This window comes from Myotis nattereri, assembly GCF_964212035.1.
Source record: "Myotis nattereri genome assembly, chromosome: 9".
Lineage (NCBI taxonomy): Eukaryota > Metazoa > Chordata > Mammalia > Chiroptera > Vespertilionidae > Myotis > Myotis nattereri.
The window spans coordinates 76,659,787-76,678,360 of record NC_138084.1 but is presented as its reverse complement, the minus strand read 5'-3'; the positions used below and the strand labels follow the sequence as shown (position 1 = coordinate 76,678,360).

At 38.8% G+C, this 18,574-nt stretch overlaps 1 protein-coding gene across 1 annotated transcript in view; it reads left to right on the top strand.

Annotated features, from left to right (window-relative positions):
* The window catches only part of SIK2 (salt inducible kinase 2), a 129,604-nt gene that overhangs the window by 68,558 nt on the left and 42,472 nt on the right, over positions 1–18,574 (top strand). The window contains exons 4-7 of the mRNA XM_081100154.1: positions 3,009–3,170; positions 16,057–16,181; positions 16,608–16,731; positions 18,058–18,278. Coding sequence (XP_080956280.1) covers positions 3,009–3,170; positions 16,057–16,181; positions 16,608–16,731; positions 18,058–18,278 — 632 coding nt within the window. The remainder of the gene's footprint in view (positions 1–3,008; positions 3,171–16,056; positions 16,182–16,607; positions 16,732–18,057; positions 18,279–18,574) is intronic.

Sequence of the window (18,574 nt, the reverse complement as noted above, 5' to 3'; positions counted from 1 at the left end):
AAAAAATCATATTGCTGTAGATTCTGTTGTGCTTCCCAGGACTCATTTTGTAGGCAACAGTTTGGGTTCTTTTTCCGTACATATTAATCCATACATGTTCACATTGGATCTGTTAGGTTTCTCTATATTGCCAAAATTTCAAAAGTATTTTCCAAGGATGCACATTAACTCAACATTTTCAACAGGAAGAAATTTTGTCTGTCATTTATTTGTCTATGAAATAGCTGCCTCACTGTAATAGGATTTGGTGTGGAATCATAGGGAATATATTACTAACCAGCCAAAAGAGATTCCCTCACAGAAAACGTTGCATTCCCTCATTAAGTTTGGCCCACAGGTCCAACCCTTCATTATGGATTCCCCAACTCATCCAGTATAGAAGGAGACTCAGGTATACTCAGGAATAGAAAGCACGGGGTCTACTTGCCAGTGCACTTAGACATACAGTTTGGACATTTTGACTGAAAATACTGCATATTTGTTCTTAAGTGGCCCTTTTGCCTTTCAGAATTATGGATGGCTACTATGTGGGCTCTGTAAAGGCAAAGGGAAGATGTGATGAGCTGATGATCTCAGCTTGTGATAATAGCTGATATAGAAGGAAAAACAAAATGTCCAGTTAAATTTAAAGCCTATAACTTGTAGAGTATAACACTAATACTGCATATTTTGTAATACTATTGATGGAAAGTTTCATGATAGCATCCAGGATAAGACCTTAAGCAATTAAGTATTTAAATACTATACCTACGATGTTTTGTGCACAGTGTTAAGCATTGTGGGAAGTACAAAGAAGAGTGATATTGTCCCTACCCTTGGGAAGCTTTAATGAAGGTATTTTTTTATTTTCTGAAACACTGTATTGGAACTGGGGCTGTGTGTGTATCCAGGCATGAACACACATTGGGATAGCTATGATATATATGCAGATAAAGTGTGAGGCAGTGTGTTATAAGTGATGAGGAGTTCAAAGAAGAGAGATTTGAAGTGATTTATTTCTATTTGAAGTGGTAAGGGACTGTTTAATATCAAAGTGGCATTTGAGTAGGGTTTGAAAGGATGGTTATGATTTTAACAGGAATCTAGTAAAGAAGCAGCTTGATAGAGTTAAAAAAAAAAAATTCAAAGATTTCTAGTTCCAACAGCCTAAGTGCCCATCAGTAGATGAATGGATTAGAAAACTGTGGTACATTTACACAGTGGAATACTATGCTGCTGTAAAAAGGAAGGAACTCCTACCATTTGCAACGGCATGGATGGAACTGGAGAGCATTATGCTAAGTGAAATAAGCCAGTCAATGAAGGAAAAACACCACATGATCTCACTCATTCATGGATAATAGAGACCATTATAAACTTTTGAACAATAATAGATACAGAGGCAGAGCTGCCTCAAACAGATTGTCAAACTGCAGCGGGAAGGCCGGGGAGGGTTGGGGGGCAGAAGGGAGGCGGGTAAGAGATCAACCAAAGGACTGGTATGCATGCATATAAGCATAACCAATGGACATAAGACACTGGGGGTTAGGGGAGGCCAGGGGATTGTCAAGGGTGGGGGGAGGGGGAGGACACATATGTAATACCCTTTGTAATACTTTAAGCAATAAAAATAATAAATTTATAAATAAATAAATAAAACTCATTAATGACACATAAAAAAAAAAGTTTCTAGTTCCAGATCAGCCATCCACCTAATAAATATATGAATTTAGCCAAGTTACTTAATTCCTTTGATCTTCAGCTTCCTCAAATATAATAGAAATTAGAGTAATAGTTATCATAGAGTGATGTTAGGAAGATTGAGATACTGTGATGTGAACATGCTTTATAAACTGTAAAGGGCTGTACAAATGTTAGTAAATTTTATAGTAAATATGATATGAACCAAAGGCATGGAATTTGCAAACAGTAAACCACATTGTCTAGAGCAGAAAATGCGTGAAGGTGCTGTGACTATTGATTCACCGGTACAGTTCCTTACTTGTGGGAAATAATTAAATAGAAAAGCCTGTCATGGTTTATGTTACCCTCTTTCCCTCAAAAGATCATTTCAGAGGCCTTTAAGATCTTCAGGTAAAACTTGTATGAGTTGCATATTTATTTTAGTTTTATTAAATTTATATAAATATATGCAGAATTAGTTTTCAGGTAAACTGCTTTAATAGAGATTATAACATTGCACAGAAGGCTAGTGTATCTTATAAAGCATATTTTTTAGAGAACAGTGTCTCTCATAAGAGTGCTTGGTTTCAAGAACAAGTCTGCATGTTCTTGGATAGATCTGAATTGCTCGATTGAACAACAGGGTGTGAATTATTGAAGCTACTTCCAAGGACCACTGTATCTCATGTTACAGGTGGTTCCTATAATAACTACATAAAATGATTTTTTAAAAGAAAGATAACCTTGCCCAGCCAGTGTTGCTCAGTGGTTGAGCTTCAACCCAGGAACTGATTGGATTCCAGGTCACAGCACATGCCCAGGTTGTGGGCTCAATCCCCAGTAGAAGGCATGCAGGAGGCAGCTGATTGATGATGTTTCTCTATCATCAATGTTTCTATCCTTCTCCCTTCTCTCTCAGAAAATCAATGAAAACATTTTTTTAAAAACAAAGAAAGATAACCTTGATTGATTGGATGTCAGAGAATTGATTCATGTTCTTCGTTTTACATAAATGTTATTTTTTTAATGTGATTAGGAATATTCAGTACTCAGTAAATTTTTAAGGAAAAGAACAGAGGGAGTGCTTGGGCATAAAGGTTACTTTAAGTTGCACTGTGAATATTATGTCACTAGCTATTGTCTCATCTTGGACTCTCCATTTTTCTGGATTCTAGTGAAATATAATTGGAATTGCTTTCTCAAGGCAAGAAACTTGGAAAACAGCATAGTATTTGAACATGAACCTTTAGTCATTATAAAAACTTTTCAAGGGGAAAAATTCCCAAATCTGAATGTTTGGGTCATTTTATTTTGGTGAATATTTTAAATTCTCTCTTCTTTTACAGACTATCTTGCTAATCACGGCCGGTTAAATGAGTCTGAGGCCAGGCGCAAATTCTGGCAAATCCTGTCTGCTGTTGATTATTGTCACGATCGGAAGATTGTGCACCGTGACCTCAAGGCTGAAAATCTCCTGCTGGATAACAACATGAATATCAAAATAGCAGGTAACTGGGGCACAGCTGGCTCTAATGTGATCAACTGTGAGTCCTTGTGCTGGGTATTTGCAGAAAGAGAACTGCAGGCAGAGATTTGGAGCATTTCTACTGATGACATCAAGCTTTCTCAAAAAACAAGTGTATTCTATTCATTTCCTTAGAAATATATGCAATGAAAAGAAAGGGAAATCGGTTTGTTATTAATGTGCACAGTGGCAGGGCTATTGCTGGTGTCTCATTTGTATCTTCGATCTGATTTGTGTCCAGGTCTGTTTGTGGGGCCCTGCCAGAGGAGAGAGATGCTAGGTCTGCAGCAGCAGTGCAGGTTGCTGGGGCGGGTGGCTACAGTGAGGTCACAGACGGGGAAAATGAAAAGGGAGGGATGTAGATTGATACAGGAGGAGCAGGTAGGCCAAGACCAGAATGTGAAGGGTCTTGAGTGCCATGAAAAAGATTTTAGAGTTTATTCTGTAGGTCATAGGGGGTCTAACCTATTGAACATTTTAGGGTGGGGATAGAGGTGAAGTGGGATTGGGATGACAGATTTGCATGTTAGAATGATGTCTCTCTCTGGCACCAGAGTAAAGACAGGTGGGACATGTGAATAAGACTGAAGACAGGAAGATAATAAGGACTCTAATGCAGTAGTCCAATCACGAAAATGTGGGCCTGACAATAGTGTGGTGAAGGGGATAAAAAGGGGGGGAGGGGGGGCTGGGCGGGGGTATCTGTAATACTTTCAACAATAAAGATAAATTTTAAAAAAGAGAATGAATGAAAATGTGGGTCTGAACCAGATTGTAGGATGAGATGGAGGGAGGGAGATTTATTTTGGATAGGGTTTTAACAACATTGCAAATGCTGGTGTTTTGTTATAGGGTTATGAAAGAGGAACAAAGGCAGATGAGAGGCGCTGACCAAGAAATTCTTGGTTGACCAGCGAGGTTAGATATTCACTAGAGAAAGTTTAGGGAGAAAACAGCTCCTTGAGGTATAAAATAGAACCTCTATTAAAAACCTCTGATTGATTCATTTAACTGGTTATGTTTATGCCAGGTCCCATTAGTTTTTGTCTGAGCATTTTGAGGAAGGTACATAATTTTTATTTACTTTAACTTTATTTATTGTTACTTTAATTTTAATAATTAATTTTAAATGCCAGTGTTACATATGTTACAAGGAGGTAATGAATGGATTTTCCATTCTGTAGTCTGTGATTTTTTTTAAATAATGGGAATACTTGAATAAGACAAAGTGTTTGATAAGCTAAAGTTAATTTGCTATAGTCCCACTTTATATATATAAAGAATTATATATTTGTCATTTTTGTTTTGAAAATGCAATCCACTGTATTAGTGTCTCCATAGTTTCTTATGTGTGTTCACTTCTCCCATTTGTGTTTTTCCCATCTTCTGGCCCTTCCATTTGCTCTCTTTCATTTCACTCCTTTTTGCTGTAATGCACATCCCTGGAATTTTTGTTTACTTCTCTTTGAAAGAATCTGCTGCCCTCAAATTGCCCTCTTCAGAGTTGGCTCTTGTTTTTTGAAGTCCTTACCTCTGTAGAAAGGAGGGGGAAACCCCTGCTTCACCTTTGCATTCACTTATCACCAAAACAACAAAAAATCACAAGACAATACCTCAGAGGAGCTTTGGGAGTGTTTTCAAGCAGAGAAAGGTTAGAGTGTGAGTCATATGCTCTAGGAATTACAAAGTGCTCTGTAGAGAACTTCTCAAAAGAAAATGTTCAAGTAGAACCAAAGAAACTTGGAAACAAACATACTCACCTCTACCTGGCTATCATCTATCTATATGATCTAGGAATATTGGTAGGTAAACTCAGTATTTCTAACGTCATTATGAGATATCTAGTTTTTTGTTTGTTTTTGTTGCTTTTTTTTTTTAATATCTAAACTTAAAGGTCTTCTAATTTTTATCTAGAAGATCAGTAAAATGTCCAAGACCTAAAGTGTTCTCTCTGGTTAAACTAGTAAAATGGCTAACCTATTGAACCTTCACTATTTTCAGGTATTATGCTAGGTACTTTATCATTGAATCTTCACAGCAACCCTAGAAGCTGCATAGCTCTTGCCAGTTTTTAGGTGAGAAAGATGAAATACAAAAAGATTAAATAACTTGTCAAGGTGACTCAGATAATAAATAGCACACCTGGAATTCAAACCTAGGTCTCTCTGACCACAGTGTTATTTCTTCCACTGCACCATGTTGTTGTTTCCAAGCATTGCCAGTTATCCCTCAAGGGGTACTCACTAACTGAATTTTGAATTCCATCATTCTGTATGTATACATTTGGTGTCCTTGATTCCATGTCTCATAAGTATACACACACACTGTATCTAAGCACTCAAATATCTTCTTGCTCACATTTTTTTGTCATCTTCACTACCACTTACCACAAATTTTAGTAAATGTTTATTAAGCATCTACTGTGCTCCTGAGCTAAGTCCTATAGATGCAAATATTTCAAGACAAAATGACAGCAATGCAATAAAACTCAACTCTGCTCTTACCTTGAGTTAATCCAGAACTAGAACTTTAAGTCAATATAACACAGAGAGAAAATTATTGTAAAGGCTAGGAGAAAGACTGACTCTGCCTTGAAGAGAGTATTAGCTAAGACTTGCTTAAGAAGAAGACATCTCTGGTGGGACAGCGAGAGTGTGTTGAAGGGGTGAGGTACGGATGCAGCTCCAAGCAGATGGATTAGCATGTGCAAAGGCAGGCAGGCCAGAAGACTCAAAGTTTGTAGGGAAACTACAGAGCAGATCTAGTGGGACATAGGTGCCCATGAGGAATGATAGGTAAGGAGCCTGGACAGGTAAGCAGAGCCAGATCATGAGGGATTCCACATGACATCAAAGCTTAGATGTGCTCCAGTGCTGTGAAAGGACTTCTCCAGGATATTTATGTTTATCCATAGATTTTATAACTTTATGGCTCTGCTTTCTTTAAAAATATCTGCCGATTTCAGAAGATTCTTCTTAAATTTTAAATAAATCTAACACAAGTAGGAAAGATGGGGCTCCATGGAAAAATTGCAAGAACCCAGAATAAAATATAAAATTATTCTCTCAGTCTCTGTTTATTCTACCTATGAAGATCTCTTTAATTGCTAAATGGGTTGAATAAATAAACTGTTTTAGCCATCTTATATGTTGAAATTGAAGAGAATTGCAAACCAAAACTAGATTAAACTATCCTGTATTTGTCTGTTTGTAAAACAGAAACCGACAGTTCATTTCAATAAGTACAGAAACATGGTTTTGAAATCAGCATCTACTTTATGCTCCAGTGGTCAAAGACACCAGACACTGATGAGCCATGGGTTCATCCACACCTGTGTATGCTCGGTGCCTCAATTATGAGACCTCCAGCCTTTGCAAAATATGAGTGTTAGGACATTCAGAGTAAGAGGCAAAATGCGAAGAAATATTGGCTTTCATTAGTATTAGTAATTGGAGCACTCTTTTCTCCTAGCTATTTTTGCTGTGATTATTTAAGCATAAAGTTGAAAATAAGTAGATGAACGATATTTAGTTTTATTCTTTAACTTTCCTAGTCTGAAATGTTAGCAATAAATAGTTAGATAAAGATAAAAATGTATGAATTACCTGAAGGAAGTTTTCACAAATATCATAGTTTAAACAAGGCTTCACATAAAGAATGTGGAGTTGGTATCAGGCAGTTCAAATGCAAATTCTGGCTTTGTGACCTTGGGCTGATTATTTAACCTCTTGGAGTCTAGGTTTCCATATCCGTTAGGCAGAGATTACTCTGTTCCTTGGGAACATTGTAGGGATTAGGGATAATGTTAGAGACAGTGTGGGTAGTAGATAATAACAGGGGAGCCAGAGCCAGGCTGCCTGGGTTTGAATCCTGGCTCTGCCACTTACCAGCTGCATGACCTTGAACACATTACCTAACTTCTCTGTCCTCAGTTTTCTTAACTGTAAAGAGGGGATGATAGAAGTTCGTATCTCCTAGTGGCTACTGGTTAATATTTGTAAAATGCTTAGAACAGTACCTGGTACATAGTACTATTTTAGTGTTCGTTAAATAAATTGTTGCTGACACCCTGTAACACTCAATTAAAGGGAGCTGGTATTTGTATTTAATGTGTAATTGATTCCATATGAAAACAAATCCTGAAATTTTTTATAGCTATATAAACCCCCACACTATATGTGGGGTTTTTTTTATTACCAAGTCCTTACAGCCTTATTAAATACAAATCCTCAGAGGAATAAAGAAAGTTTACCATTTATATTCTAAATTATCTCTGCTTGATGCAAATTAATTTTTTTTTCCCGAGGGACCTTCAGTATAATTAGTAATGTGTAATGAGACTCGTTAATCTGACCTGTGCATCATAAGTCCCTTGTCTTTAGCCGAAGGCCAGTGCTTCCTTTAGGAGTTGACCCAGGGTTTCTGAGTGGCCACTCTCTCCCATTATTGCTTCTAACAGTCTTCCTGCTTGCTAGAAGACCTTGAGACAAGGTTTTTGTATATAAAATTCCAGTTTTGTGCCCTGGAACCAAAAAAGAGTGGGGGAGCCTGAGGCATATTTCATTGGTAAAATATTTATTAGAAGTCTTCATTTATTATTCTCCTGCCACTAGCATTAGGTCAAATGTAAAACAGCTTTGCCTCAGCAAGCCCAATGAGACCTTATCTTTATCCTTCAAGCCGACTTAGCCCTAGCAGCACATTAAGCCTGGAATATGGAAGAGAGCTCGCAGGGTTTGTTTCATATTGCTTTGTTTCCCACCTCCACCTCCCCACTCCATTTTGGACTAAAGGAATTGAGTTGCTTCTTATTTCACTGAACTCTCTCATTGGACAAATAGCTGCCTTGCTCTGGTCAGCAAGATGGCATTCCATCTCAGCTGTGCTGATTGTATTTGTGCCCTTCGGTCAGGCAGGGAGGGAGTGCCTGATGGTTGGAAGTCAACTATGCAGCTGGCCTTTTCTGGCTGGTGGGCAGTAAAGTGTGCGTTGACGTCAGTGTTGGCTGATGGCTATTCAGTTTGTGCAGTGGGTCAGCTTCATCTCTACCACGCACCTACCTTCCATTGGTCAGCTTTCTTTTCCTCATAATTGTCTTCTTCGCTCCTATTATAATAGTTACAAAAGAGGTGTAACTCTTCAGTGAGTCTACATATCTGAATTCTACTGATAATTTTAGAAACCAGGATAAACTTAACCCTAAAGCCATGTGCTGCTCTGGAGGAGGGGTTGTTTGTTTGTTTTTCATTCTAAATTAGACATTTTAACACCCTGCTGGAGTTTTGCCTTGGTTGTGTTCATTCCTAGAAATTGTTTACCTTTTCTTAGCTTTAAAGACTGATGTTCGATATTTTGTTTGCTTTTTTCTTTTTGTAAAAAATGACTTAAATAGTTTACCTAATGACATCTTCTACTTGGTCTTTCTGTCATTTAAGTAAAAATCCTGAAGTATTTAGTAATTATAATCATTCTGCAACAATAAACAGTCCGCTGTTTAGCATCGTCCATATTTTTTCCACAGCTTCTGTTTTATCTCTATTTCCTGGCTACTCAAAGAGTAGTCTAGGGGCCAGCACATAAGCATCACTTTGGAGCTTGTTAGAAAGGCAGAATTTCAAGCCCAAACCTAGACCTACTGAATTAGAATCTGCATTTTAGCAGGTTCCCCAGATGGTTTGTATGCATGCTAATGTTTAATTTACTTCACTCCAACAGACACCACAGAATTCTCTAATGTGCTTGGTCCTCATCAGACAGTAAGCATCAGGATCAGCTTATACACTCTGTACTAATTAGGTTTTGTTATCAGGAAGATACAAGTCAATCAGTCACTTTCAAAATATAAAACAGAAAACAATAATAGCAGTTCTAGTACTGTTTTCAAATATATTCATGTTCTGTTACTCGTTAGTTAGATAAGAGATACCTAGAGGATTCAGCTTTCAAGGCCAAATAAATTTCCATGAGAGCCAGTCAACAGTAATTTATCTTTTCTGTGGTTAAATACTCTACCCCAAATTCTCTCTTTTATAAACATTTTAGGTCACACAGAAACCAGGTAAGAGAATATGCTAATATAAGGAAATCTCAAAATTATCGTTAGAGTAAAACCTTGGAGTACATGCGTTAGGGTCATAGGGACAAGAGCATGGATCATCTTCATGTGAAAAGAACAAGATAGGTATGTTAACGCCTCATGCAGTCTTAAAATGAAGATAGAGTCCTAAAATGAATGTTGGTGTAGATTTCTAACATTTACTTTGTGTACATCTTAATTATTCCCATTCACTTATTAGGATGCTATTAACATAGCATTCACTTGTCAAGGTCTGCTGGCAGAGGGATAAATTAGGAAATCTCTCTGTCTGATGTGAAATTGGATTAAACTTCTCTGACTTGTGGTATTCTTGGAACATCTGTGATATAGTGAAAAAGGACCCCTGGCTTGGAACTCAAAGGACCTGTAGATACTTGGGCAAGTCAGCTAACCACTTTGAGCTTCAGTTCCCTCCTTTGTAACGTAAGGGTGATGATACTTCCCAGCACTTCACAGGGCCGTCATCATGATTAGGTGAGAGAATAAATGCAGAAATATCAAATGTGTAATGCTTAACCCAAAGTAGGCATGACATAAAGTTTTTGGATTTTATTAGTCAGTGTTGAAGGACTAGTTGTCATTTTGTTTTTAAAACTTATTATGATCTTATATTGAACTTTCTTAAAATTGAGTAGCTAAGATATTTTTTTAGGAAGATTTGTCTTTTTCCTGCTATGTTTCAGATGTTGAAAATCATGGTTCATCTGACAAATTCAAGGTATGTTATGAGGGAGAGTACAATTACTCTTACCCAAATGACAAATTTCTGCAGAGGAAAGAAACTTCTTTATGTCATCAAAGCCAACCCAACATGGGACCCCTAAGCGTTCCATGACCTGCAGGTTCTTGACTTTGTGCAAGAAAGAAGTCAAGATCATAGTTGGAGTGAAAGGGAAAGCAGGTTTTATGTAGGTTAAGGGAAAGAGGCCAGGACGTGGGTTCCTGGAGTCAGGGTCAGAAGGTAAGCCCGAAAGGAGCTGCCACTGCCTGTAAGTCTCCCAGGCGCTGCTCTGAAAGAAGCCAAAGTACACAGGGAGGCGAGCAAACTCGCCAGTTGAGTGGCAAGCGTGATCAGTCAGTTCTTGGGATTTTGTGTGTTTATAAGCATGGGCTGTTCCTGAACTTTGTGGAGTCAAATTCTGTGCCCGCCTTCTGGTTGGAAGGGGGGTCTTGTTCCTTAAATGGTCGTTCTTTTTTTTTTATTATTATTGTTAAAGTATTACAGATAGTAGTACATATGTCTCCTTTTTTTTTCCCTCGGCATTGACCTTACCCCGGCCTCCCCAACGCCCCCCCGCACCCTCCACATGCCCTCACCTTCCCCCCCCCCCCAATGTCTTGTGTCCATTGGTTATGCTTATACAAGTTCTTCGGTTCTTGAAATGCCCTGGCATTTTTCACCCTTGGTGCCCCCTCCTACTTGTGTCAATTTTCATTATAATGATGGTATAATGAGCTTAGGGGTCAGTTTCCAGTGAATTTTTCCTCCATCTTGGATTGATCTAGTGTTAGCCAGTTCTTGTTGACTTCTGTCACCACCTCAGTGATTTCCTGCCATAAACTGTCTCACTTTGATCATGCATGGAAGTGGGGGTTCTGGTGAGAGGCCCTAGCAGTTTATCGGGCTTGCAGTGTCTGTTTTTACTTTCTCATTCCACTTGTTGGGAGCTTCCCCTAACCTCTTTCTATCCTACCTCACTTATAGCTTCACAATTTTTTCAGAGTTGCTCAATTATGTATGAATAAAAATAGTATCAAAATAATTCTAGCCCTAACCAGTTTGGCTCAGTGGATAGAGCGTCAGCCTGCGGACTGAAGGGTCCCAGGTTCGATTCCGGTCAAGGGCACGTACCTTGGTTGCAGGCACATCCCCAGTAGGGGGTGTGCAGGAGGCAGCTGATCGATGTTTCTCTCTCATCGATGTTTCTAACTCTCTATCCCTCTCTCCCTTCCTCTCTGTAAAAAATCAATAAAATGTATTTTAAATAAATAAATACATACATACATACATACATACATAAATAAATAAATAAATAAATAAATAAATAAATAAATAAAAATTCTAGGCTGAACCCTGGATCAGTGTGAGAAGTATCAGTATGAAATGAAGGGTTTTAAGAAAACATATATACATATAGATAGGTACAAAAATAAATACAAGTATTTATTATGAACTAGCACTCATACTTACACTTCGAACTGTCTGCTGACAGGGCTTCGAAGCAGTGACATCCCAGCTGTGATGAGCTCCTCTAGGTCCTAGTCTTGGTTTCTAAATGCCATTCCTCTGTAAAGGGAACCAGGTCCCCTCTGGGAAAGTGGTTGATTTCAAGGCTGGGGTAGGGAAAATGCAAGATGAGCCTGGAACATCTGCTGTTGCCAAAAAATAAGGAAATACTTAAAATGAAATTTTTATTTTTTTAAATATATTTTATTGATTTTTTTACAGAGAAGAAGGAAGAGGGATAGAGAGTTAGAAACATTGATGAGAGAGAAACATCCATCAGCTGCCTCCTGCACACCCCCTTAGTGGGGATGTGCCCGCAACCAAGGTACATGCTCTTGACCAGAATCGAACCTGGAACCCTTCAGTCTGCAAGCCCATGCTCTGTCCACTGAGCCAAGCCGGTCAGGGCTAAAATGAAATTTTTAAAAGACATGACATGTTGAAAGGAGCCAACCTGAGTTAGCTCCTAATGTCCAAAGCATCAAAATAAATAACAGTATAACAATAGTATTGAATTGCAACCCAAACAATAAAATAAATATTCATGACAAAGCGAATTCAACATTCAACTGCAGAAGAAATTAGATTAGAAGAATCTTTCCTTTCCAGCAAGCCAGGCTGGATCTGGGTCTAGCATAAAGAGGAATAATGCTCAAGTGATTGTTTTCTTAATGCTTTCCAAAATTCAGATGAAAATGTACTGTCTTTTATTATCCTCTGTTGTAGTTAGAATCTCTTCTGTGTTTGCACAGTGGTTGATACATGTCTGCACTCAAATGTTTAATGAAAGAATGCAGTGAATTTGGTTGGTAGGATGACACATTAATGCATTGCATTTGAAAAAAATGGCGATAAGAAACAAATCCTGCATAGCTGTGCCATTTTCGTATCTCATCCCTCTTGCTCATCCTTCATTTTACTGTGTGCTTCTAGGCAGAAAGCTGCAGACTGAGTGAAGCAAGTCATCCAGATTCCTGTGAAGAAATAAAAGCTTTCCTTTTAAGTGCCTTTCCATTGCCACTTCTTAAACCTGACCATTATTAATTTGCTCAAAAATAGTTACAAATCACTGCCAGGAAGGACACAAAGGTGGCAGTTAACAGTGAGGACTTTGTTTCCATTCCAGTTCTACAACTTAGTATAAACTCTAGCAAGGTCCTTAACTTTCTACCCTCACTTTCTCTTAATAACCCTGTAAGAATACCAAAGAGGGTTATTAAGAAGAAGTCATCTTCAGAGGGCCTAGAGAAGTTTCTGACACACAGTAAGTACTTCCAAGAGAGATGACAGTATATTCATCAGCAAACCCTCATTGAATGACTACTCTCTACAGAGCATGTGCTAAGTGCTGGGAATTCAGATATATATCATTCCCCTCTCTACTCTCAAGGAGTTTAGTCTGATGGAGAAGGCAGATAAGTAAAGCAAGAAGAGGAAGAATTACTATTCTTCTATTCTTTTGAGTAACTCATGCATTATATATTATCTATTTATAATAGACTAGTGGCCTGGTGCACGAAATTCGTACACAGGGGGTGGAGGGTTGTCCCTCAGCTCGGTCTGCACCCTCTCCAATCTGGGACCACTGGCTCCTAACCGCTCACCTGCCTGCCAGCCTGCTTGTCCCCAACTGCCCCCCCTGCCAGCCTGATCTCCCCCAACTGTCCTCCACTGCCAGCCTGCTCACCCCCAATTTCCCCCCTGCCAGCCTGCTCACCCCCAACTGCCCCCCCCCACTGGCCTGATCACCCCCAACTGCCCTCTCCTCCTGTCCTGATCATCCCAACCACTTCTGCCTCAGCCCCGCCACCATGGCTTTGTCTGGAAGGATGTCTGGAAGATCTCCCTGAAGGTCTCCTGGTCTAATTAGCATATTACCCTTTTATTAGTATAGATAATATACAATAAGTTGCTCACAGAGACTTTATGAAGTGTAGGTATTATCCCCATTTTGCAAATAATGAACCAAGGCTCTGTTCGAGAAGTTAAGTAATTTATCCAAGATCACACAGCTAAGTGAAAACCCAGGATTTGATTCCAAATCTGCCTGACTCTACAGTTTTCCTTCACTGGTGTATCAGATGATTGATTACAAATACAATGTGTATAAGCACTTTGACAAGCTTATAGAAAACATCTGCATATATGCCATTAATAATAGCCTTCATAAACCTCATTGTCTTTTGGTGTTTTATTGTTTCTACAGGCTCAAGTTCCAATTTTCTTTAGTTACTTACAGGAGATAGAAGTATACATCTGCTTGGTAACCACTCCTCACAAGTTAACAAGACACTTCTGTGTCCTACACATGTAAAGCTAAGGTTGAGCCTGGAATGCCACAAGCACATGACGCTTTCCTTGCCCTCGCCTCTTCATGCCTAGGAAATGTACAGTGAGCAAGCTCAGGCAATAAAAAGGCCAGGCTGCTTCCTGCCCAGCCCCTGCCCAGTCACCCCTGAGTTCATTCCACCAGAGTCCAGGAAAGTTCCGAATGAAGGAGTTCTGGAATGGCTTTTTGAGACATTAAAACTTTACAATGCTGCTTGGAGTGTATCCTCAACTACGTGTGCTAAAACTCATCCTGTGATTATGGTTTGAAGCACAGCAATTATCGGACCTATTTCAGGATCTCCAAACACTCATGCAGAGCTCTGTGTGCTTTTCTGTGTGCGTGAAATTAACATTTTCCTCTTTAAATATTATTTGAACATGTAGTTCTTGACTCATTTGAGAATATAGGTTTTCTAGATTATTAGAAGTGTATCAGTGTGGACATATATTGTGTGGTAAGTCGCTAGTCTTAGAGGTGGAATTGAGAAAATAAGACCTTTCTCACAGTCTTTTTGGAAAACAGAGTATAGGACTGAAGCTGAGAAGGAAGTTCTCATTGTCTCGTACTCCTGGATGCCAAGGACAGACCACAGTGTTGCTCCACCAGGTGTAGACTGCGCCTGAGGCTCTCCCCCATGCACCCTTTTCTCTTCTGAACCCTTGAGCTCCACTATACTTTTCCTACCTTTCTTGTGTGTTTTCTCAGGACCTTTTTCTCTGAAAGGCGGTAGTTGATAATGATGCTCCACACAAGGAGAAGGGAGCTCGTTTCACATAGGCTCCAGGCATTTTATACTCTTAATCTGGCTTAATCCTCGCAGCATCCTGTCTTGGCAGGTGGGTATCCCCACATTTATAGATACAGAAACTATGGTTCAGGGAAGATAAATTACTTTCCTAGAGGACTTGAAGCTAGAAAGTGGCAAAATGGGAGGCCAGCTCTAGTTCTCCCTAACTTCCTAGTTTGTACTCTGCCATGAAGCTGTAATGTTGGAGATTGTGACTGTTGTTACTGACACTGCTGGTTGCCACCAGCTTTAAATCAACTAGCTGAGAGAATGCTTCCACGTAAGGTACAAACTCAAGGTGTGAAGATTGTGAGTTTATATTATCATTGGATTCCCACAACAACCTGCTGACTATGTGTATTTATTATTTCAGCTTTACAGATGGGGAAACTAAGGCTCACAAAGACTGATCCAAAGTCACACAGCCAGTCAGTCTGGCACTAGAGACTTGATCCAGTCCCCTGGGGCCGCTCACTGTCCATCAGTGCTGTGCAGAGCCAGTACCTGTCACTAGGGCAGTGTTCTTCAGTCAGGCTGTAACAGAACAGTGGGGCTATACCTGACAAAATAATAGGAACTTGTTTCGTCAGTAAGAACATGAGACTATGTGAAGGCTGAGCAGAAGGGCACAAGCTTGTGTTTATACCAGAGCTCACTGAATTCTGCTGTAATTTTCATGCATATTGAAGGCATGTGAGTATAGTATTTCCAGAGTGCATGCTGTATATTGAAGATGTAGATTCAGTATGAGTAGTTGGGGAAGGCCATTAACTGTTTTGAAGTATAATGCCACTGCATTCCACAAATGAGTAAGTACTGGTGATAGGTGGCCTGTGACTGGGCCATGTAGCCATCACATGTTAATTAGCTATTCAGGTAGGTATCTGCCTATATCAAGACGCATGGGCCAGCACTTAGAGAGTTGTTACTGAGGAAACACTGTACTCAGTTGCCTTAAAAGGTTATACATTTTGCTGCCCTGGGATAATGACTGTAGGAACAGCCAGTCACTTGGTTGTGTTTAGGTAAATCTCTTAGAGTTTTACTCATTAGTTCCTTTCTTGTAAACCATATTAAGATAGCTAACTCTTAAATCATGGAGTGATTAAAATTCTGAGATTATCAAATTCAATTTGTCCACACCAATGGATTTTCTTTCAGCCTTAAAAATACAGTATTAAAGTATTTTTTCTAATCTCTTATTATCTTTGAGAAGAAAACTTGATTCATTAATACATTCATTCAAGAAATATTTTTTGAATGCTGAATATATGCCGAGTGCTAGGAAAATGGAATAGATGTCATCCCATTCCTCACAAAGTAAATAGCAGTGATAACGTTAATATAGCATATAAAATTTGTTACAGAGAAATTGAGTATAGTTTGAGACCATAGATGAAAGTAACATTTATTTCCACTCCAACAGATTTCGGTTTTGGAAATTTCTTTAAAAGTGGTGAACTGCTGGCAACTTGGTGTGGCAGCCCCCCTTATGCAGCCCCAGAAGTCTTTGAAGGGCAGCAGTATGAAGGACCACAGCTGGATATTTGGGTATTTCTTTGCTTTGCTGTGTTGTGTTAAATGCATCTATAAAGATAATACTTGGTACTTTGGCTCATCTTTAAAGCTCTTGTATCTGACACATAGGCAGTAGTTCATACTTTCCTTACCCATTGGACTATAATTAGTTGAGCATCTTGAATTGGATTCTAGGAAAGAATTTCTAAGGACAGATGTTCTTATTCTAACATCAGCAGTAATTTAAAGTTAAGTAGAAATCAAATGATTAACATATTTTGATATTTATAGGATACTTTATTGTAATAATTAGCATTTCAGATTTTTTTTCAAATTCAAGAAAATAGTACATTCAAACAGAAATTTTTTTAGTCCATAGGATATTAAGGGATATTTTGGGAAGCAAAGAGTGTTTGAAGTTCTCGGTATGAAAATTACCCCGTTATTTTCTTCCCCTAGAGCATGGGAGTTGTTCTTTATGTCCTTGTCTGTGGAGCTCTGCCTTTTGATGGACCCACTCTTCCTATTTTGAGGCAAAGGGTTTTGGAAGGAAGATTCCGGATTCCGTATTTCATGTCAGAAGGTAACAACCTGTTCATCTTACTAATTGGGCACTACGGAGTCTGTGCTCCTAATGAAACACGTAGGCAAAGCCTCCCTTTTTCTAAGAGTTTGGTTGCTAAATGAAGTGACTGAGTTACTTTAAAAGCCATAGAAATAAGCAACTCTCTCCGTGTAGGTGAAGAAAGTTCCAGCCTTCCTAACTGAAAACAACAAGTTTCCCAGATTAAAAACACAAGTATCCCCATTCACTCTCAGTCTATAAATGTCCCACATTTATTTTAGCCTTAGAGAAGTTCTTTGTAGATACAGATTCACAACCATTTTACCCTAAGTTTGAAATGGATTTTATCATATCTTTTGGCAGGAAGTTGCAAAATTAAAATGTTTAAATTAAGTTGGAAAACCAACTGGCAAAACTATTGAATTAAGATGAAGTGCTGTAATCCCAACCAGTTTTATATTGGACTAGAGGCCCGGTGGACGAAATTCATGCACATAGGCAGCAGTTAGGTTTACTCCTTAGATTAGTTTTTAGTTATCACCCTTAATGCTTTTGTTCCTAGAAAAGGTAGAAATGATGCTTCAGTAGTTAAGAGTGTAGACTTTAGCACCAGACTGCCTGGTTTCAATCCTAAGTTCACTCATATCTCCTCTCTGTTCTTCCATTTCTTCAATTTATAAAATGGAAAAAACCATAGTTCCTAAGAGAGCTGTTGTGAGGATTAATTAATCTGTATAAAGCACTTAGCAGAATTCCTGGCACCTACCAAGTGATCCAAGCTTATGTGGGATGGTAAAGAGCATGATTTCAGCTCAGGAAATAAGCTGGTGCCCAGATTTGCAGCAGAGTTTTCTTAGTGTAATCAGGAGTAAGTAATATTTCACATACATTTGTCTCAGTTGCACTGATGAGGAGAAAGCAACAGTCCACAGGCTAGCTCTTGCCTCACAGAGTCTTAGACATAACTGAGGATCATTTATTATTTGCTTATTTTAGGAAGAAGGCTTGTTTTTTCCTCTAGTGGAAATCTAAGTCTGTGTCTAGATATTTTCAGTTGATAAAGCAGTTCATTTAGCACAAAATTGGATAGGCCTACAGCCTCCTGTTTTTCTTAAGTATTCATTCACAGTGATGGTTAATTTTGTGTGTCAACATTCACCCTGAGGTACTTGACAAATATAAGTAACCTTTATGTATTTATTTATTCATTTGACCTTCTGCTTTCCAGTAGGCACTGTGGAGGACACAAAGATTACTGCCATTGTACAAAGTCACATGAATAAAGCAAACACCCTGAAGTGCAAGGCGATTGACGTGACTTTTGTACCATTGTGTTTTCCATAGATTGTGAGCACCTTATTCGAAGGATGTTGGTCCTAGACCCGTCCAAAAGGCTAACCATAGCTCAAATCAAGGAGCATAAATGGATGCTCATAGAAGTTCCTGTACAGAGACCTGTTCTCTATCCACAAGGCCAAGAAAATGAGCCATCCATTGGGGAGTTTAATGAACAGGTTCTGCGACTGATGCACAGCCTTGGAATAGATCAGCAGAAAACCATTGAGGTAAAGTGATCAGAAATTTGACTGAAAAAATTTTAGGATTCTGTTGTACTCAGTAACTTGTAATTTCATGCTCATACCTATCAGCCTAGTCGTTTAGCATGGCCATCCCCAGCACCTAGACATATGTTCAATATTCCCTGAAGATTAATCAGATGTTTGTGTGTTTTTTTGCTTTTACTCAACGTATAAATTCCTACCTTTGCCCTATCTGCCAAAAAACTCAAGAGGAATGGTATACACTGAGTGGCCAGATTATTATGACCACCTGATGTTTGTAGGCAAATTAGCTATAATTT